Raw genomic sequence first — 16158 nt, 5'->3', positions numbered from 1 at the left:
TTGTGTGGCTCTTTTGACCATACTTCACCACACGGGGCTGACATTCTGTCTAGTATTACTGATGTTAGCCATGGATGGGAATCAAACTCAGTTCGCTGGGTTCATCGCACAGGGCGCTATATTTTTGCTCTTATATTGCTGTGTTAACAACGATTGTGAAGGAATTTCCAGTGGCTCTCGTGAGATTGTTTGATTCCGCCGAGCACTTTGCGCACGTAAGTACGACCGTGATATCTGTTACGAATGACAGCCGCCTCTGCAAACATTTCAGAAGTGTGTGTGACTAAAGTTAACCTCGGCCCACGGAGCTACGAGAAACTGGAGTTGACGGGAAATCTGTGCCCCAAACTCGGTGGACGAGACGCTCTTCGGCGAGCAAGTCTATTTGGCCGCTCAGTTGCCACTGCGTAACATCGCGCGTACATCTCGCAGACAAATCCCACTGCCAGCCACGACGCCCCTTTGGCACCGACCATGGAGAGAGATGGAGGCCGCGGCGTGTGAGTGTTGCGCACGCCTCAAGTCGGCCTGCAGGCGATGCGAGCGGTTGCCACGAATGTCCGTGTAGGACACCCCGTGGGGATTCCATCGGCCCCATTGCCACGTGAGGCCTAAAGCACGACGTTTGTCCTTCGCTGCCAGCATCTTGGCGGCACTGCTCGGGTACTAAATGGAAGTGGCTTTCGACCGGCGACGCTGCATTTCTCATTTTAGCGTGCTCGGTAAAGGTGAGCCATCGTTATTTGTCGCTCTGTTGTTGGATGGGACGCTCCTGTGGTGCAATGGGCAGAGGTCGCAACCGGGTACCCGATACCAGTACCCTATCCGATACCCGGCTACGGGTAGCCGTTTGCGATCCTGGTGCGGCCGGGTACGGGTACGGGTAGACCATGAGTCACTGGTGGGAGTAACCGTTTGTCACTCATTTCCCAACGTCTTGTCTCTTCTCACAATTCAAGTTCCTAGAATCAACCCACCCGCGCCTGCAACATGGCTTCATCTCAGAGGTCGCAATCAGGTACCCGATACCCGTACCCTACCCGTACCCGGCCGGATACGGGTAGGGTACGGGTACGGCCGGGTACGGGTACCCGTTTGCGACCCTGGTGCGGCCGGGTACGGGTACGGGTAAGGAATCAAACCCCGTTTGCGACCTCTGGCAATGGGTAGCGCGCTGGATTTGCCAAACCTGAGGCCGCCGGTTCGACCTCCCGGTGCCCCAGCAGTTAAAACAATGGACACGTTTCTTAAACCCCCCACCCCCTGCCTCTGTCTACGCAGCAATATAACTTTGTGCACCGCAGCCGATCGGCAGGTCGTGTGTAAATGTGGTGAAGTGTGGCTCCGCACAGCCCTTTTAAGAGAGCTGGCCAGCAGAGAAAAGTGGGCAAAAATGCCCCTTTTTGCCGGCAGTGGCATGGGCAAGCAATTGCAGGGCTGCACCTTTGTCTTTGTATTATTGGCTAATGGAAAGGTGTGTGATAATGTTCGGTCCATCAAAGGTATTTGAAAGTCCTATTCGGCCCTCAGCAAGGGAAGAATTCCCCATCCACGGTGTAGAGCTATGGTCATGCAGGTCACCATCGACAATGGTTGTCACCTGTTCCGGTTGTCCCAGGATCATCCTCTTGTTGAAGAGGATGTCCGCGGAAAGCCGTCAGTCTTCCTGGGACATTGAAAGTCCCGGTATTTAATGGCACGCCGCTCGAGACAATGCAATCATATGAAGTTGCCCCCTCTTCCAATTACTGTGAGATATTTCGTTTGAATTTCCGTGACACGTCCCAGCCTTTTGTCTCTTGTGGGTAGCAACACCGGCCATAGAGCCGTGGCGCAAGCCTGTGGCGGGAGTGTGGGAACTTAGAGGAGCATTCACAGGACTGGCATGACAGGTAACGTGTACAGTGTATTGCCCTTTCACCTCGTGCTTAATATTTAACAGTGTAAGAACGCCAGGGGCCCGTCTGGAATGCCATAATCAATGCCTGACGGATTTGACTGCATTCCTTCAGTCCGTGCCAAAGTGGTTGAATGTTTTGGTCGACCATTTTATGCACTTTTGTTTCTGCCACGAAATAATGTCAGTCGCCATCGCAGGTTGTAAATGAGAAAATTAAGACTTTAGAATTTTCCCCACCCCCCCCCCTTCTAAAATGAATGCAAGTCGCTTATGCAAATTCACCCGTGGACATTAAAAACTGGCCACTTAATGGGTTTTGCAAAGTAACACCTAGGGTATGGCCACTGCACTTTGTTAGTGGCCGTGATCCATTCCACAGCAAAGTGACCTTAAAATGTTTGCCTTTGTATTTGTCACAAAGTGACAGAGCGTGGAATCTGCGTTGGGCCCAATGAGCGTGGGTTTGGCTCTGGGTTGCTAAAGGTGACCCTTTTTGGCATAAACAAAGATAAAGATCCCCCATGTAGACATGGCCATACTGTTGGGGCAATTCCTGTTAGCAAGCACTTATTCAGGCAGGCACAGCAAACTAGGGGATGGGTGGCCAGCAATATGCCCTGCTGCCTTTGTCTCCCCAGTGCTGATGTGCGCACATCACACCAGGTACTCATTTAAGGCTGTACTGACCTTAGGGAGGTCCAAGACCCGTTGAGATATTTGTCACCAATGTTGGCAGCGAGCGGGAATCGAACTCGGCTCACCGAGTTTGTAGCGCAGTGTACTAACCACCAAACTCTCGCTCCCCACACAAAGACAAAGATCCCCCGTATAGCATTAACAGGCTGTAGGGGCAAGTGCTGTTAGCGAGCAGCTTTGAAGGCCGGAACCGTACACGAGGAGGTGGGTGGCCAGCACCACGCTCGACCGCCAAACACTCTCACGGACACACACATGTGCGCATGTGTGCGTGTGCACAAATGTGGGGAGCGGTAGTGTAGCGGTTAGTGCGCTGCGCTATGAACCTGGCGACCCGGGTTCGATTCCCGCTCTACGGCTAACACCAGTGACGATTATCTGAACCGGTCCTGGGCCTCCCCTAGGTCGACTCAGCCTTAAATGAGTACCTGGTGCGGTGTGTAAACATCGCCCACTGGGGAGACAAAGGCGGTCGGGCGTGGTGCTGGCCACCCACCCCCTCGTGTACCGTTCCGGCCTTCATAGGTGCTCGCTAACAGCACTTGCCCCTACAGTCTGTTAAGGCTACACGGGGGATCTTTGTGTGCACAAATGTGGGGAGCGGTGGTGTAGCGGCTAGGGCGCTGCGCTACGAACCTGACCACCCGAGTTCGATTCTCGCTCACGGACAACACCAGTGACGGCTATTTGAACCGGTCCTGGGCCCTCCCCTAGGTCTACTCAGCCTCAAATGAGTACCTGGTGCGGTGTGTAAACATCGCCACTCGGGAGACAAAGGCGGCCGGGCGTGGTGCTGGCCACCCACCCCCTCGTGTGCCGTGCCGGCCCTTTATAGGTGCTCGCTAACAGCACTTGCCTCAAAAGTCGGTTAAGGCTACACAGGGGATGGATCTTTGTCTGTGTGCGCAAATGTACAAGTGTGCATTGCGTGAGCAAGAAAATAGATTAACCCGTAAAAACAAAGTTTTTCACTATAAATTATTTATATGCGTGGCGGCTAGAGTCCTCTCGTCCTCTGGCTTGAGATGGCTGCCACCTATGGGTCAGATGATTGCCTGCCACCATTAAGCAATTGGTAATAAAAAAAAAAAATTCCTAAAAAGTGTAAAGTTATGGAAAAAAATTTTCACGAAAATAAATTGTCACGCACAACGAGTCTGTGTGCAAAATGTCAGCTCGATTGGATCACGGGAAGTGGGTTAAAAAAACGACCGAAAGATTTGCACGGTCGTAAGCGCGCAAGCAAGCAAGCAAGTGAACTTAATATAAAGGATTTAATAAGCACACGCTATTAACGTGCAGATGCTCGCGCACATGTTGGGGACACAGGGCGATTCCGTAATAGATACGCAGCTGATTTGTTTAATAATCATTATCCTCTTATTTTCTCCTCAACAGGTGATTACATTTTGTCAAAGTGACGATTGATTTAATACGTATATTGAGACTGGTGTGTAGAGAGCTCTGAAATAAAATGTTGTTTTCTCTACAAAGTCTCACGATTATTTTGGTGGGGTTATCCATAAGTGTATCACTCTGTAAAATTCGATACAAAATTTGAAAATCTACTGGGTCAAAAAATGCGACCGCATTTCAAGGTGTTGTAGTCAGTTGTCATTTTCGCTGAAAGTTCTTCAACAAAAGGCAAAACATTCACTCGTTGTGATCACTCACCTATCGGCATCATGTCATATTTGTTGTTTCATTCATACAATTTTCATACAAGCGTCTGCTAGTACTTTACTCATTATAGAAGGAACGAAGTGGTCAGCTATAGGCGGAGAAGACGGGGAAGGTCTTGATTCTGGACTTGAACAAATGGGGGCAGTGAGATGACAGCACGGATGGCCGGGGGAAACATTTCCTGTAACACAAAGCAGCCGATTCAAACCGCTCAGAGTCACCGAGATTTCTGAGTGCCCCCCCCCTCCTCCGTGTTTGTTATTCATAGTATCACGGCAGAGTGACGTATGCACACACACACACACACAGTGGGCCACAGGTAAGTCCGTAAGGCTGCGTGTGTACATTTTGCCCGCCAGGCATTCACTGAATCCAGCCAGCATGTTGCATTGCTCCTCTCACTGGCGGTGACTCACTGGCTCCAGTCAGAGGCCAACCACAGCTAATCTCTGACTTTGGAGGCCCATTGAAGACAAACACAGATTGGCATCAAGTAAGAGTAAACCCATTACAGTAATGGCACATGGCAAGACTTTTGTTTTTATTATTTTGCTTCCTCTGGTCGTTATCTCCCGCAAGGTAGCGGCAATTTATTTATAGCAGCCGTGCTAATTTGATTCGTAAACATGTTTAGCATAGGCAATACTGTAGCTTGAACATTAACGTTGTGTGTGGAGCACTTCAAGTTGGTAAACACTGATAAAATTGTATCCAGACCCGTAGCACACTGCTGTGGACAATTATGAGTCGTCAGTTAAATAGATGTATGTATTCTTCACGTAAAAGATAAAATAATTAGTCGCGAAAGCCTTTGGGCTGATGGATAAAATATGCACTTTTTTATTTAGAAAAATTAACAGAAGTCTAACAGAAGTCGACTTTAATAACGATGCTAATGTTCTGAGAATATCATGATTCTCTGTAATCTTTATTGAATTTTTTTGTAGAAATTATCTGTTTTGATGAGTGGTGCAAAGTTTGAGGAGTCTTGATGTTTTGTGTGGATCATAAGGCAGAGAAAGTTAACTCCATCTGTATAAAAAAAAAAACATAACCCAAAGACGACAAGTTGCATTTACAATCCCTCTGTGTATTCACAAGACTCACATTTGGATATTCAAAGTAATGTGTTCTGGCAGTTTAAGTACAAAAAGGCAAAATGTTGTTGGCTTTTTGGTTTGTTTCGTAGTTTTTTCGCCAAACATTATTCTCATTATACAGAAACTAATCACCACGGTTCCTTACTTATGCTTCTCAGTGTGTTTTGGAATCATTGAACTATTGTTCATTTATACTTACGGAATTTTTTAAACAAAAAAATGTTCATTAATACAGTATGCACGTGAATTGTATACACACTGAAAAACAAAACGTGACATTGGATTTATGCTGCGTGACAACATTTGATATGTTGTTACTGCTTTGTGTAACCTTAGCAGTGCGAACAATTAACTTCACTTTCCTTCACCGTCTGCACATTCGGCATTGGAAAAACATGAAGTTTCAGAAATAATGATTCCATTCCTCATGACACAGAATCCATAGCATCATGTGTTCATAATCTCAAGCGAATTGTCTTCAATGTTCAACACGTATGTTTTTTTGACGTGATTAGACATTCTTTCTAGATGTACCTGAACATTGGAAGTTCCCTTACGTAGGCTCTTCTGGATTTTGTAGATTTGACGTAACAGCGTTTTTGTGGGGAAGGTTCAGCTTGCCTTGGTGGTGGGTGAAGACATTATAATACCTTGTAAACAACGTTCGTGCGCAAGTAGCAAACGCAGAGAATGAACAAACTTCTACGCGAGTAAACTCAGCAGCACGCCGGCGGCCCTGCTAAAGACAACATCAGTGCACTTGAGATGCATAGCCACGCGCAGCCCAGCTGGTATCAGTGTCCCGTTAAGGTCTGTTGTTCTCTGCCTTACAGTGCGATCCATTTACGGATATCCCAATCGAATTATAATGACCCCGGCTTTATTTTCAACAGGGTGATTGAACGGCGCAAAGAGTGACCAGAGTTGGACAAAGTCTATGAAGCAGAATGTTAAAGAATGTAATAAGTGTATGCGGATAGGGTGGGAGACTCAGTTCCGGATTAAACTGGTGCGGGGCCTGTAGCATATGTTATAAAGGGGCCCTAAATGTAAAAAACACACTTAAATATTAAAACACAAATGTTGTATTTTTTCATTTCCAATAGAGCCAGATAATACGACAAACCGCTAACCTTAAACACCCAGTCGTTCATATAAGTAGAATGCAGTATAGTACTATAGTAATAGAGCAAGTGCAGAGTCACTGAACCGGAATTGATATAGCTTGAAGGCATTTAGCGCGGGGCCCTTGAAAGTGCGGGGCCCGTAGCTACTACATATGTAGCTACTACATATGTAGCTACTTTTGCTGCTCGGATAATCGGGCACTGGGGAAACTTGATAAAAGATAAGGCAGGCGCGGTCCTGCAATTTCTTGTTCGCGTCACTGCTGGCGAGCCTCCGCTAGAGAGTCGCTCTCGATGCTTCTCTGGAATCCCGTCTAGAGCAAACTCAACAGCAAGCTCCTCCCACCCTCAACCAGTATATATATAAAAATACAGGTTTCTTGGAATTTCTCTCACTTGATACAGCTATCGTGCTGTGACTGTTCCACCTGAAGACGGAAGCTTGTGTTGCCTCCGAAACGTCGTGATTTTTATTTTATTTTACTTTTATTAATTTTAATTTTTTACCTACGTGACTTTACCGAAAAAAACCTAAGAATATGAATCCTTGCAGTCACGAAAGCTTCAAATCTAGAATCCCGTCTCGAGGCTATTTTTGCCCAACTCTTCCAGGCTGTCCAGACGCCGTGGAAGAGGTCGTGGTAACTCACCACTTTCAACCTGCAGATGGACCGTTCCGTAGCCCCCATTTATACTGCTTCGGTGAGACGAGGGATTTATTTTTTTAAATAAAGAAAGTTGCCCCATTGTTTCAACTGAGATCGAACCGGTCACGTCTGGATCGCAAGCCAAGTGGTGCTGACCATTACACCACGCCAGCATCTCGGGACGGATATAAATGACTCAATTAAACACGTCGCTTTATTTATAATGTGTCCATATTATTTAGTGGGGGTGTAGCTGTTAATAAATCACTCTGTAACAAAAATGTTCACGGCACAGATGCAAATTCCCCACTCACATTAATTATAATAATAATGCAATTTGTAACGCGCGCAGTGTTTCACGGGCATGAATGGCCCGTAACTATGAGGCGGAGAGCCAAGCTTAGTGTCACACGAAAGCCGGGAGAAAGTTAAGCGTCTCAAAAGTACGTTGTAGATTGTTGCGCATTTTGCAATTTGTGTAGGCTTTGCAACTTTGGTTAATTTGCGAAGCTGATTAAAAAAAAACAATCACAATGTTGCCCCACACACAATGAAGGCATGTACACAATCTCGTTTTGGTATATTCATTTAATGATTAAACGAATCATCATGAAGCAAAAGCCCTTTGGCAGTATGGCGGTACAGTAGCGGCAATAACTTACTTTGTAATGTTTTTTTTTATATTAATGCAATTGTTAAAAGCTGGATTTGGGGCTGTTACGAATGGGATGTGTGTTTTGTGGAATTCTCAAGACATGGCAATAAAACAATTCAACTCTAGACCTCAACAAGTCACAAACCCCTCTCTGGCAGTTCAGATGTTCTCATGTTTACCAGCTCACAGACAATATATATACAAATATAATATCTGGCTCCAATGGTGTAGTAGCGTGGTTTGTATGGGACCTGGTGCAGAGAATGAAATGTCCCCCCCCCCGGCCCCCCAGTTCAATGTCCTCTCTTCATAGCCCGGGACCTCGGCTCCTCTGACACACGTGGGTCGGTGCAGTTGCTCCGTCTGCACGCTCGATGCTACACCACGAACTGACTCACGTAGCCATTCAAGAAAGGTTCGTCCTTAGAATGGGGGGAGAAGGATTGGCAGCTGCACAAGGCTGGAATGAGGCAGAATTTAAGGACTTGAAATGAAATGCGTTGCCAGGATCTGCCCTTGTGCTGCTTTGGAAGCAAGTTTATCGAATATACAGTATATCACTGCGGCTTCTAAATCCAGTGGCTTTATTTCAGAACAGCTTCATGCAGCAGTTGCTCACACATCAGTCTGTGATCTTAACCGCGAGATGGAATAGTTCCTTTGGCGTTTGCAATTTTTTTTTAAAATTCTGCTTGGCACGAGTGTGCATTTAATTCCACAATTTACGGTGTAGATATTTGTACAAAATACGAACAGAAATTGGGCAAGTGAATACTTAAAAAATGCGTGTACTTGATAGCGTGCTGTGATTGTGTGAGTGTGTGCGTGAAGTGTTTACAGTAATACTGCTCACAATGAACAGGTCCATTTACAGAAAGGCCTTCGATAATTACAAACCTACTCGTGATTGTTAATCTTAAATTAGCAAAAAACAAAAATTAAACGAACACATTTCGTTTACAAAAATAACACTGCTTGTGCTTAAGGTAATTACGATTGCAATTTACACATAAATGTTACACGATTGTACAATCCTGAATTGATAGGGACAACGATAATCAAGTAATTATAAGGGTATTTTTTTCAAACATTTTCTTACCTCCTTCATAAATATACAAAATAGCGGCCTACACCCATCCATATACAATTACAGTATTGTATATCTATTTTTTGTTTTTCCAAAACATATTTTTATTAATATGAAACGCTATGCTATATTACAACCAAACGTTTGTACCTGTGGAAACAATCGATATACGCAACTTGTAAAAGGTGTTTATAAAGTTCCTCGCTCCCATCGTGCACAAATATTAATGAAACGAAACCAACTATCATGTCCTGATTTGACGTCCGATTTTCAAATTTCACAGTTTTAATCCACCAACAGCAAGCGTTATTAGTTTTCAAACTCACCGTGAAGTACGTTTTAGTGCAGACCGTACAAAGGCACATTATTGATTGGGAGACATTTCTCAAGGATGATTTTACATGCGTAAAACTCCAAATGTTTACATTTGAGACACATTTGAAAACATTTACAAAGTGTACGCTATATTGTGTTCATAAAAAAAATAAAAGCAATGTACATAAAATACAAACAGGGTAACCAACAATTTTTTTTGGTAGCAATCAAGTAAAGGCAATCCTAGCTTCAAATTTACAATGTCCAATATATAAAAAGGTGTTATTTCGTATTGCTCTCTTCACAGCATACCTGTACAATGTTTATCAGGCCTGATTTGATAAATTGGAATTTTTGGTATACATGTAATTTTTGTAAAAAAAAAAAGATCTTTATCAAGTCATGTTACAAGTTGTCATCATTTCCATCTTTGCTGAGATCAGGCAAGGGGATTCGAGTCCAGATCACCAGTCTGGCCTAGCTGAAAGATCACGTGATGTAGCAGAATCCCTGCGTAGGAGAAATCTCCCAGAACAGTTACCTGAGTGGCAATGCAATACACGTAATGTTTAAGTGACCGTTTTAGCAAGGTTTTTTGCTGTTGCAATGAAATCTCAGACAGGTTTATAGTTATTGCCAATGTTGATTACGAACTCTGTAAAGGACTTACAAATGCAGTTAATGTCACACTCTTTTATCACATTGGCAACTCATCAGTCTCCCAAGCTCTGTGGCATAGTTGATGTTATTTTGGAAATGTGACGAACTTCTAATTCATTGCTCTTTGAAATGTGGCAGAAAAGCACTTCCACCCACTCGATACGTTTTTATTTTCTGCTGCACGTCACGGAAGGCACAATTTTCAAGGAAGTTTTGTTTTCCTCGTACACAAAGGCACCGCTCAAACCATCCGGTTTCTCATACATGCCTAGTGGGCACATGTTCATAGGTATCTGCAGCGACTCGAACAAATCTTGAATTCCTTTCCATTCCATCGCAGCGTTCCAGTGCTGAGACCTCTTGAAGATAAATATAAGACCCATCCATCAGTGGAAGTCATGTGCGGTCAGGTTGGTAGGGAACGAAAGCCCTCAAGGCACCGCGGAGGCTGGGATCTCACACGTGCCAGCTACTGGGCCGTGGAGACCATCTGTTGGCTCAGGAAGTTGTCCATATTGGCATGATTCTGAGAGAGCAAATGTCCATGCCCGTCTGGGCCATGGTTTGTCTGAAACATCACCAGGCTTGCCGAGGATGCTGTGGTGAGAGGGGAACGAGAGGGTGGGGATGAAAGGGTTAGTTACTACCTACAAGGAACAGAAACAAAACAACGTGAACGACGCAGCAGCATCTCATCGCACGCAATTTGGGCAACAAGGACGTGTCGTCAAGTGCGTATTCACTCAACGGTAATCGGGTCACGCCGCAATGCAGTGCTGTGGGTTGTGTGGTCCGTTGTTGCGGATTTTAGTGTGTAACCGTGTTATCAGCAGTTAATACATCACAAGTCAATGCTTGGGGGCAGAATCGACTATAGGATGTGATAATATCTCGTGTGTTTAATTCGATTCGCTTTTGCTGCCTCCATACTTTGCCCGTGTGAGTGTGATTAAACAGTGCTCATACATGCGGGTATATTAGTGCTTAAGAATGTTGTTGTTTGTATCTGCATGCATTGAGTTTGTATGTAGGAACATGTACATGAAAAATTGGCACATGTGTATATACAGTGCATCGAGGCCGATGAGCTAATCCCCCAGAATGTGCACAATCTCAGAAGCTAAACGGGGGTTTAGCCTTGATAGCGCTTCGTTTAGCCACCACCACCACCACCATGCATCAAACAGGTGTCACAAGCCACTGCGGGGCTACGCGGTGAGTAGCAGAAGTCAGCGCAGCAAAATCCATCGTTGTCCCACACTATGCTGCGCCTACGTGTTTGCTCCCCCGACTTCACCAACCCACACTGACCACGCGCGATGAAGCACGATCAAAAACCCACAGACGGACATCCAGCAGCGGATTGACACAAAAAAGAACCCCTGGCCGTACTTGCACACCTGCGCGCGCATAGGCGATGGCGGCCAAGAGTCATGGAAAATAAGTTGGGAGCTGCAAAAAAAAAATACCCCCAGCGAATTTAATTTGGCGTGTAGATACCTAAAAAAAAATTTAAGCAGAGCGAGGTTTAAATTAAAAATCAAAGGATGCGAGGACAACGCGCGGCTCTGACGTGCATTCGAGAAGAGCCATATGCCACCACCGCGGAAGGACACGGGGGCAGCACGAGCGGTGCCCCCGTGTCGTGTCGCGGTTGGGCAGCGCTGCGTTTCCTGTCTGAGAAAACCTCCATTTCCACCCAATTATCGGCCTCACTGGATTTTCCCACAAAGTGCGCCCGCCGAGATGAACGTGTGATGGATTGGTCACGCTCTTGGCATCGGGAGGGGAGAGAGAGATTTGGGGTGTTGCGTTGTGGGGGAGAATGTCAGTGGGAGGGGAGGAGGAGCGAGGAGTTGTGGGCAGTTGGGGATGGGAGCCGAGTGGAGAGAAGGTGGGGGTGGCGTGTAGTAGTTGGGAGGGTTGTGTGATTGGGTATCAAGGGGTGGTGGGAAGGAGCAGGGAGATCAATCGAAGGGATGCGAGTACATTTCGAGGAGAGGGTGTACTGTCTGCTTCGTGCGGTATGGTGATTGTACGTTCACGTGTGACATTCAAGGCAGGAATAAGCCTGTGGTCACAATCGTGCCTTTTGCTCAAAACGCCAATGAGCCAGCAACAAACAGTGCACTAGAAGATGCCATTGATAAGAGTCAATATATTTACTGAAATGAGCAAGGTAATACAAACTTAAGAAAAGCGACGGGGGGTGTTTTATAAATATTTTTTGGAGTTTGCATGTTCTCTCCGTGGTCCGGTTTTCCCTCCACATTTTGAAACATGCATTTGGAATATTTGGCTGCTATAAATGTCCACACAATAAGCCACTTTGTTGAGCTATTGTTTGTGGCCAGGTTGCTCGCTTCTGAACAATAGCTGTGTAGTTTTCGATTTAAAGCTGTCGTGACTGCAGGGATTCATCTTCTTAGTTCTTTCGGTAAAGTCACGTAGAAGGGAAGTAATAAAATAATAAAAAATAAAACATAATAAAACGTTTCGGCCACAACGCAAGCAGCCGTCCTCACCTGAGGACGGCTGCTTGCGTTGTGGCCGAAACGTCGTGAGAATTATTTTATTATGTTTAATTTTTTAATTTTTTTATTACTTCCCTTCTACGTGACTTTACCGAAAGAACCAAGAAAATAGCTGTGTTGGTCAGTGGGCCTTTCCTGGTGAAATGAAATTAGTTTATAGTTTAGTTTTAGTTCATTCAAAGTCGAACAGTGGGAGGAAACAAGGAGAAAGAGAGGAGTGCCAAAATGGGCTGGCTGTGAATTGTGGGGCTGTAACAAAAATTGTGTCATGGTGACAGAATATAGGCGGCAACGTCTAGAGAGCGTATGACCAATTTTCTCGGAATGCACCAGATCATCAAAGAAGCTAAGCAGGTTTGAGCCCGGCTAATGCATGGATGAGTAACCACCGTGTACAGAGGGCTGGGGCAATGTGGTGTGGCAAGAGAAGGCAGGGCAGGAAAGTGAATTGTTGTAGCGTTCTTCTACGATCCCACGATATACGCACCCCAATCTCACTAACCCGCACTGGCCAGCGCGGTGAAGTGTGTTCAAATAACGCGCACGGCCCGCTCGGCATGGGGAGGCATTCATTCAGCAGTTGATCGACATAAAAGAACAGCGGATTTACATGATGGAGAGAGAGAGAGAGAGAAGTTGGTGTTGGGAAAAATGTTCAGAGTAAAGTCAAAAGTGAGCATCATAGTGTGTTGAGGAGCACACCCACTTGTCACTGGTGACGTAAAACTTCCTTCACTAACCACAGCGGGACCCCCACTCCATTCGAGAGATTGCTGAGATTTGCTCTCACAGACGTTCTTCAGCTCTAGATTTGAAGCTTTCGTGACTGCAAGGATTCATATTCGTATGTTTTTTTCGGTAAAGTCACGTAGGTAAAAAATTCAAATTAATAAAAGTAAAATAAAAATTAAGTAAAAATCACGACGTTGTATCAAGTAATACAGCAATCGTGCTGTGACGGTTCCACCTGAAGACGGCAGCTTGTGTTGCCTCGGAAACGTCGCGATTTTTATTTTATTTTTATTTTACTTTTATTAATTTAAATTTTTTACTTACGTGACTTTACCGAAAAAACCTAAGAATATGTTCTTCAGCTCCTCAAACGTGACTAAAATAACGGTCTCTTAGAGGTGACGCGCTGACACACGGATTAACATTGAATTATTAACCTCACGATACATCGTGTGTGCGTGCACATGTAAGAATATTTGTATTATGTTGCATGTAATGGGATCGTGTAACCCTCGCAGCCACTAGTGACCGATGCATTCACCGCAATTTTATATATAAAAGAAGAATGGATTATTTAATCAATTCGCGACCCCGAATTGTGACAATTCATTTAATTGCCGGGTGAGTTGGGGTGGGGACAGGGGGAGGTTACACCACGGAGTAAATGTTTGCTTTCTAACCTTAGGCCTTCACCCAGCAGTGGATCGATCATAGCTGATGATGATGATGTAGTAAATGTGGCTTTGGGAAGTACGACAAGGACTCAACAGTACAGTACTGTGGAACTTGTGCTGTGTAAGACATTACATTCAAAATAATTGTAAACATCCTGCATATGTGTTCCGTGTATACATGTACTGTGTTTGCGCACATACATCATGTACATGTATCTTCATCATTATCATCATCACCACTCTTACCCGACCACACAGTTTGCATGGTCAATCTCAGCAGGCTTTGATAAGCAACATGATGCTTTACAGCACAGCATATGTAATGCAAAATAATAATTAGCGTCGTTGTCGAGAAGGAAAATAACAAATTAGACAAGGTAGACAACACCGGCCCAACGGCCGTCTTGGGAGTGCAAAATTTCAGCGGCACCGATTCAATACAAGAAAACGCTGAAACGGTTTTGGCATAGATTGTCTCATGAGCGAAGTCAGGCTCGCCTGAATAAATGCTGGTGAACTGCCAGATGTTTCAAGGCAACGATCCTCTGTTAGATTTCGATTTAAAGCTTTCGTGACTGCAGGGATTCATCTTCTTGGCTCTTTCGGTAAAGTCACGTAGAAGGGAAATAATACAATTATAAAAATAAAACATAATAAAATAATTCTCACGACGTTCCGGCCACAACGCAAGCAGCCGTCCTCAGGTGTAGAACAGGTCTGTGTGTCTGTGTGTGTCTGTCTTCTCGACAGACCTGTTCTACACTTGAGGACGGCTGCTTGTGTTGTGGCCGAAAAGTCGTGAGAATTATTTTATTATGTTTTATTTTTATTATTTTATTATTTCCATTCTACGTGACTTTACCGAAAGAACCAAGAAGATGGATCCTCTGTTAGATTTGGTCCCATTTCGACGCAAAATTATATCATGCACAACACAAAATAATCAATAGCGTCGTTGTGCAGAGTATAACTAACAAAATAGACAATGCAGGATACGTTGTCCGACTGCCTAGTTTCGTACAACGTCACAGTCGTTGACAGCCCCTTTGTCAATGCACTGCTGGATTGATGCTCTCCCGCGCAATGTCGGTCATACTTCACCACACTGGTCAGCGCGGGTTTGGTGACGATGCAGGAAGGGGGGAGGGGGGGGCAGCGTCTCGGGACCGGCTCGGATATCACTCGCCACTGATGCCAGCCGTGGCGAGGATTCCAAGCCGGGCAGCCCGGTTAATAGCGCAGTTGGCCTAACCAACATTGTGTACATCTACCCGATCCAAATTCACATCGTCAGGTCCATCTTTGCACCGCTTACCACATATACGTAAACACATACAAAGCATTTAAAACAAAATATTACAGGTACAATGGCACGACCGCGTAAATATATATATGTGTAAATAAAATGGTCTGCACCTAGAGAATAAAATGTTTCTTGCCAAAATAATCCTGCGGACCTGAAGGCAGGCCTGGGCTGGAGGGCACACTGTGGGCTCCCTGGATGTGCTGAATGGAGCTCTCCTGAGCGTGCAGGTGCATCGAGGCGGGGCTCTGCGGGACAGACGTTAGAATTGAGTGCTCTGATTGGCTGTCAGTGTCAGGCGAAAAAAAGTACCTGTGCAGCGGGGAAGGTAGGGGCAGAATTGGTGGAGGGAGAGGAGGTGTAAAAGGGGGGTGCAGGGTGGGGGGGTGCAGGGTGGGGGGGGGGGGTGCAGGGTGGGGGGGTGCAGGGTGGGGGGGTGGGGGGGGTGCAGGGTGGGGGGGTGCAGGGTGGGGGGGTGCAGGGGTGGGGGGGGTGCAGGGTGGGGGGTGTAGGGTGGGGGTGCGGAGTTAGTAGCATCCACGTGGATGCGCGTAGCCGTGTTCAAGTAACACCGGTAGCGTTGTTTGTTACGTTGGTGCACAGGGGTGGGGAAACTTCTTCTTACCGGGGTATAAAATTATACTTTCAAGTAATATTAGCACACACACACACACGCGTCTCACTCCATTCTGCCTCTCACAGTGACGGAAGGGACTACGCGTGCTGAAATTATAAACGCAGTTTTTGCCAGGTCGATAAACGTTCCTCTCTAGTACCCGATGAGATGCTTGCAGTGATAAATAAAGATTGTTTTTGTAGGTAATTTAAAAGTGGTAGGACTCAAGTGGCTGTGGGTCATATGGAATGAAGCTGAGGGCCACGTATGGAAATTTGGCCGTATGTTGCCCACAGATGCATTAGTGAATGTAACACAAATATCCCTCCATCGCCTCTTTAACGTAATGATGTTTTTGCCTTGTGTCCAAAATCACACTAAGTTGAGCTGAGTGGTAATTAAAAGGGGAGAAAGTTATAAAACTAAATT

The 16158-nt window shown here is 45.5% G+C and overlaps 1 protein-coding gene across 8 annotated transcripts in view; it reads right to left on the bottom strand.

The window, feature by feature from the left end:
* Positions 1 to 7723: 7723 nt before the first annotated feature.
* The window catches only part of LOC144719484 (hepatocyte nuclear factor 1-beta-like), a 52583-nt gene continuing 44148 nt past the window's right edge, over positions 7724 to 16158 (bottom strand). For 2 of the 8 annotated variants that reach the window (XM_078595443.1, XM_078595444.1), the window contains exons 9-10: positions 15250 to 15361; positions 7724 to 10467 (exon numbers count right to left, since the gene is read on the bottom strand). In XM_078595443.1, coding sequence (XP_078451569.1) covers positions 10340 to 10467; positions 15250 to 15361 — 240 coding nt within the window. In that variant the 3' untranslated portion in view covers positions 7724 to 10339. Of the gene's footprint in view, positions 10468 to 13816; positions 13928 to 15226; positions 15362 to 16158 lie in introns of all 8 variants that reach the window. The other 6 variants (XM_078595445.1, XM_078595446.1, XM_078595449.1 and 3 more) reach the window with 4 other exon arrangements.

The sequence above is a fragment of the Lampetra planeri genome, chromosome 6 (assembly GCF_965212315.1).
Source record: "Lampetra planeri chromosome 6, kcLamPlan1.2.h2, whole genome shotgun sequence".
NCBI lineage: Eukaryota > Metazoa > Chordata > Hyperoartia > Petromyzontiformes > Petromyzontidae > Lampetra > Lampetra planeri.
This window is presented reverse-complemented; position numbering and strand designations above follow the sequence as displayed.